At 47.4% G+C, this 5,932-nt stretch overlaps 1 protein-coding gene across 1 annotated transcript in view; it reads left to right on the forward strand.

The window, feature by feature from the left end:
* Positions 1-3,433: 3,433 nt before the first annotated feature.
* fibpa (fibroblast growth factor (acidic) intracellular binding protein a) overlaps positions 3,434-5,932 on the forward strand; it is a 14,348-nt gene continuing 11,849 nt past the window's right edge. The window contains exons 1-3 of the mRNA XM_043686527.1: positions 3,434-3,827; positions 4,870-5,068; positions 5,444-5,570. Of these exons, the coding sequence (XP_043542462.1) occupies positions 3,743-3,827; positions 4,870-5,068; positions 5,444-5,570 (411 nt within the window). The 5' untranslated portion in view covers positions 3,434-3,742. The remainder of the gene's footprint in view (positions 3,828-4,869; positions 5,069-5,443; positions 5,571-5,932) is intronic.

Below are 5,932 nucleotides of genomic sequence, written 5' to 3' on the forward strand. Positions count from 1 at the left end.
TTGTGTGTGGAAGTGATTGTGTGTGTTTGTGTGTGGAAGTGATTGTGTGTGTTTGTGTGTGGAAGTGATTGTGTGTGTTTGTGTGTGGAAGTGATTGTGTGTGTTTGTGTGTGGAAGTGATTGTGTGTGTTTGTGTGTGGAAGTGATTGTGTGTGTTTGTGTGTGGAAGTGATTGTGTGTGTTTGTGTGTGGAAGTGATTGTGTGTGTTTGTGTGTGGAAGTGATTGTGTGTGTTTGTGTGTGGAAGTGATTGTGTGTGTTTGTGTGTGGAAGTGATTGTGTGTGTTTGTGTGTGGAAGTGATTGTGTGTGTTTGTGTGTGGAAGTGATTGTGTGTGTTTGTGTGTGGAAGTGATTGTGTGTGTTTGTGTGTGGAAGTGATTGTGTGTGTTTGTGTGTGGAAGTGATTGTGTGTGTTTGTGTGTGGAAGTGATTGTGTGTGTTTGTGTGTGGAAGTGATTGTGTGTGTTTGTGTGTGGAAGTGATTGTGTGTGTTTGTGTGTGGAAGTGATTGTGTGTGTTTGTGTGTGGAAGTGATTGTGTGTGTTTGTGTGTGGAAGTGATTGTGTGTGTTTGTGTGTGGAAGTGATTGTGTGTGTTTGTGTGTGGAAGTGATTGTGTGTGTTTGTGTGTGGAAGTGATTGTGTGTGTTTGTGTGTGGAAGTGATTGTGTGTGTTTGTGTGTGGAAGTGATTGTGTGTGTTTGTGTGTGGAAGTGATTGTGTGTGTTTGTGTGTGGAAGTGATTGTGTGTGTTTGTGTGTGGAAGTGATTGTGTGTGTTTGTGTGTGGAAGTGATTGTGTGTGTTTGTGTGTGGAAGTGATTGTGTGTGTTTGTGTGTGGAAGTGATTGTGTGTGTTTGTGTGTGGAAGTGATTGTGTGTGTTTGTGTGTGGAAGTGATTGTGTGTGTTTGTGTGTGGAAGTGATTGTGTGTGTTTGTGTGTGGAAGTGATTGTGTGTGTTTGTGTGTGGAAGTGATTGTGTGTGTTTGTGTGTGGAAGTGATTGTGTGTGTTTGTGTGTGGAAGTGATTGTGTGTGTTTGTGTGTGGAAGTGATTGTGTGTGTTTGTGTGTGGAAGTGATTGTGTGTGTTTGTGTGTGGAAGTGATTGTGTGTGTTTGTGTGTGGAAGTGATTGTGTGTGTTTGTGTGTGGAAGTGATTGTGTGTGTTTGTGTGTGGAAGTGATTGTGTGTGTTTGTGTGTGGAAGTGATTGTGTGTGTTTGTGTGTGGAAGTGATTGTGTGTGTTTGTGTGTGGAAGTGATTGTGTGTGTTTGTGTGTGGAAGTGATTGTGTGTGTTTGTGTGTGGAAGTGATTGTGTGTGTTTGTGTGTGGAAGTGATTGTGTGTGTTTGTGTGTGGAAGTGATTGTGTGTGTTTGTGTGTGGAAGTGATTGTGTGTGTTTGTGTGTGGAAGTGATTGTGTGTGTTTGTGTGTGGAAGTGATTGTGTGTGTTTGTGTGTGGAAGTGATTGTGTGTGTTTGTGTGTGGAAGTGATTGTGTGTGTTTGTGTGTGGAAGTGATTGTGTGTGTTTGTGTGTGGAAGTGATTGTGTGTGTTTGTGTGTGGAAGTGATTGTGTGTGTTTGTGTGTGGAAGTGATTGTGTGTGTTTGTGTGTGGAAGTGATTGTGTGTGTTTGTGTGTGGAAGTGATTGTGTGTGTTTGTGTGTGGAAGTGATTGTGTGTGTTTGTGTGTGGAAGTGATTGTGTGTGTTTGTGTGTGGAAGTGATTGTGTGTGTTTGTGTGTGGAAGTGATTGTGTGTGTTTGTGTGTGGAAGTGATTGTGTGTGTTTGTGTGTGGAAGTGATTGTGTGTGTTTGTGTGTGGAAGTGATTGTGTGTGTTTGTGTGTGGAAGTGATTGTGTGTGTTTGTGTGTGGAAGTGATTGTGTGTGTTTGTGTGTGGAAGTGATTGTGTGTGTTTGTGTGTGGAAGTGATTGTGTGTGTTTGTGTGTGGAAGTGATTGTGTGTGTTTGTGTGTGGAAGTGATTGTGTGTGTTTGTGTGTGGAAGTGATTGTGTGTGTTTGTGTGTGGAAGTGATTGTGTGTGTTTGTGTGTGGAAGTGATTGTGTGTGTTTGTGTGTGGAAGTGATTGTGTGTGTTTGTGTGTGGAAGTGATTGTGTGTGTTTGTGTGTGGAAGTGATTGTGTGTGTTTGTGTGTGGAAGTGATTGTGTGTGTTTGTGTGTGGAAGTGATTGTGTGTGTTTGTGTGTGGAAGTGATTGTGTGTGTTTGTGTGTGGAAGTGATTGTGTGTGTTTGTGTGTGGAAGTGATTGTGTGTGTTTGTGTGTGGAAGTGATTGTGTGTGTTTGTGTGTGGAAGTGATTGTGTGTGTTTGTGTGTGGAAGTGATTGTGTGTGTTTGTGTGTGGAAGTGATTGTGTGTGTTTGTGTGTGGAAGTGATTGTGTGTGTTTGTGTGTGGAAGTGATTGTGTGTGTTTGTGTGTGGAAGTGATTGTGTGTGTTTGTGTGTGGAAGTGATTGTGTGTGTTTGTGTGTGGAAGTGATTGTGTGTGTTTGTGTGTGGAAGTGATTGTGTGTGTTTGTGTGTGGAAGTGATTGTGTGTGTTTGTGTGTGGAAGTGATTGTGTGTGTTTGTGTGTGGAAGTGATTGTGTGTGTTTGTGTGTGGAAGTGATTGTGTGTGTTTGTGTGTGGAAGTGATTGTGTGTGTTTGTGTGTGGAAGTGATTGTGTGTGTTTGTGTGTGGAAGTGATTGTGTGTGTTTGTGTGTGGAAGTGATTGTGTGTGTTTGTGTGTGGAAGTGATTGTGTGTGTTTGTGTGTGGAAGTGATTGTGTGTGTTTGTGTGTGGAAGTGATTGTGTGTGTTTGTGTGTGGAAGTGATTGTGTGTGTTTGTGTGTGGAAGTGATTGTGTGTGTTTGTGTGTGGAAGTGATTGTGTGTGTTTGTGTGTGGAAGTGATTGTGTGTGTTTGTGTGTGGAAGTGATTGTGTGTGTTTGTGTGTGGAAGTGATTGTGTGTGTTTGTGTGTGGAAGTGATTGTGTGTGTTTGTGTGTGGAAGTGATTGTGTGTGTTTGTGTGTGGAAGTGATTGTGTGTGTTTGTGTGTGGAAGTGATTGTGTGTGTTTGTGTGTGGAAGTGATTGTGTGTGTTTGTGTGTGGAAGTGATTGTGTGTGTTTGTGTGTGGAAGTGATTGTGTGTGTTTGTGTGTGGAAGTGATTGTGTGTGTTTGTGTGTGGAAGTGATTGTGTGTGTTTGTGTGTGGAAGTGATTGTGTGTGTTTGTGTGTGGAAGTGATTGTGTGTGTTTGTGTGTGGAAGTGATTGTGTGTGTTTGTGTGTGGAAGTGATTGTGTGTGTTTGTGTGTGGAAGTGATTGTGTGTGTTTGTGTGTGGAAGTGATTGTGTGTGTTTGTGTGTGGAAGTGATTGTGTGTGTTTGTGTGTGGAAGTGATTGTGTGGACGTGGTAACCAGGGCCGGTTATCGGAGCAGGAGGACGTGGTAACCAGGGCCGGTTATCGGAGCAGGAGGACGTGGTAACCAGGGCCGGTTATCGGAGCAGGAGGACGTGGTAACCAGGGCCGGTTATCGGAGCAGGAGGACGTGGTAACCAGGGCCGTTTATCGGAGCAGGAGGACGTGGTAACCAGGGCCGGTTATCGGAGCAGGAGGACGTGGTAACCAGGGCCGGTTATCGCAGCAGGAGGACGTGGTAACTGTGCCAGGCTATCAGAGCAGGAGGACGCCAGCCTGTGGCAGGGAGGCTGTCAAGTTATGGCTGTGGAGCTGGATGTCTTTGTGGGGAATACGACGCTGATCGATAAGGACGTATATCAGCTCTGGCTGGACGGGTACTCAGGTACTGGACCGAGGGGGAGTGGGCAGTGTGACGGACCACCTGCTGAATGTGATGAGAGCCCGGGGGTGGAGGGAAGGACGGAGGGCGGTTGGGGTCTCGCTGCCCCCTCCCCTTTCAGTGGGAAGCCTGACTGGCAACCTCCGAACCCGTACGAGAGGTCACTGCTTCACTTTCAATGTCTAATCAGTTACAGCCACCAACATGGGCCATTCACAGAACGTAAGAGCGGGAGTAGGCCTTTTGGGCCTGCTGTCCCATTCTCTACGATCGTGGCTGATCATCTGTCTCAGTGCCCTGTTCCTGCTCACCCACTTTGATGCCTTTAGCCCCAAGAACTATATCTGTCTCCTCCTTGAAAACATTCAATATTTTGGCGTCAGCCACTTTCTGTGACAGTGAATTCCACAGGCTCTCCATTTCTCCTTTGACTTATCACTTCCCTGCCTGGACTTTATTCTCCATGCCTCCCCTCAGCGTTCTATCCATCTCAACCTGTCAGTGAGCTTCCCAGGTGTTTCTGACTGGGGCAGTTACACTAACGTGCTGCATAAACCCCTGAACTTTGAAAAGACTTTGCCCATTCCTGGATAAAAGCAAAATGCTGTGGATGTTGGAAATCGGAAATACAGAGGGGTGCTGGAGAAATGCAGCAGGGTCTGGCAACATCTGTGGAGAAAGAGGAAGAAAGTTAACATCTTGAGTCCAGTATGATTCCCATAGTGCCCAGGGATGTGCAGGTTAGGGTGGATTGGCCGTGCTAAATTGTCCCATTGTGCCCAGGGATGTGCAGACTAGGTGGCTGGGTAGGGGAGTGGGTCAAGATGGGATGCACTTCGGAGAGTCAGCAGAGACCCGGTGGGCCGAACGGCCTGCTCCCTCATTGTCAGGATTTACAATTAAGACATACGGCGCAAGTGCTGGGAAGTGGGATTGGCAGAGTCTGGTTGTGCTGGCTTGGTGCAGACTCGGTGGGTTGGAGGGCCTGTATCCTGTGCTGTCTCCATTGTGTTTGCCTCTGACCTGTCCCTGCATCCTGTTCCAGTGAGCGATGCTGTCAGCATTCGGATCCAGAGCGGTATCTTGGAGCAGGCGGGTGCCACGCCTGACGTGCTGGAGAGTGACACCATGGACCACTATCGGGCCTTCCAGATGTTAGAGCGCCTGCTGCACAGCCCCCCCAAACTGATCAACCAGCTCCTCTTCCAGATCCCACCGCCCATGCAGGCCATGCTCAGCGAAAAGTAAGCTCAAGGACACAGGCAGGAGGCAATCCCAACCTACCCGAGGGAGTGGTTGGGGACATGGTAGAGGGAGCTTTACTTTGTGTCTAACCCCGTGCTGTCCCTGTCCTGGGAGTGTTTGATGGGGGACAGTGCAGAGGGAGCTTTACCCTGTATCTAACTCCGTGCTGTCCCTGTCCTGGGGAATGTTTGATGGGGGGGACAGTGCAGAGGGAGCTTTACCCTGTATCTAACCCCATCCTGTCCCTGTCCTGGGGAGTGTTTGATGGGGGGGACAGTGCAGAGGGAGCTTTACCCTCTATCTAACCCCGTGTCTCACCAGTGGAAGTGTGTTCGGAGATCAGGCTGATGCATTGGAAGTCATTCCTTCGACAGGTACTACACCTTTGATGAGCCGTTTGTGCGGGAGGTTCTGGGTAAGAAACTGTCCAAGGGGACCAAGAAAGATCTGGATGATGTCAGCGCAAAGACAGGGATCACTCTGAAGAGCTGTCGGAGACAGGTGAGGGAACTGCACAGCGTCCAGACCAGCTTTCTGTCTGAATCCTCACTCATTTGGAAGCATTACTTGCACCAGACGATTAATGGCATGGGGGCTTTTTTTTCCATCAGTCGTAAATGAATTTAATTGTCTCGCTCGGTTTGGCTGGGGCTCTCTCTGACTGCAAACGTTTCTTTGTAATGTTGTTTACGACCTGGCTGAGCTCTTTGAAGCTGATTACTAACTCTCCAAACCTTGCTGAGACCCACTTGAAACACGAGGACCACCTCCCGGGCCCTGTGTTACAATGACAGATGTTGGGGGGGACGGAGAGGAGGCGTGTGTGTAAACATGTACCAGAATGAGAGGTGATGGAGATAGGG

Source organism: Chiloscyllium plagiosum, unplaced genomic scaffold (genome assembly GCF_004010195.1).
Source record: "Chiloscyllium plagiosum isolate BGI_BamShark_2017 unplaced genomic scaffold, ASM401019v2 scaf_11259, whole genome shotgun sequence".
NCBI classification, from domain to species: domain Eukaryota; kingdom Metazoa; phylum Chordata; class Chondrichthyes; order Orectolobiformes; family Hemiscylliidae; genus Chiloscyllium; species Chiloscyllium plagiosum.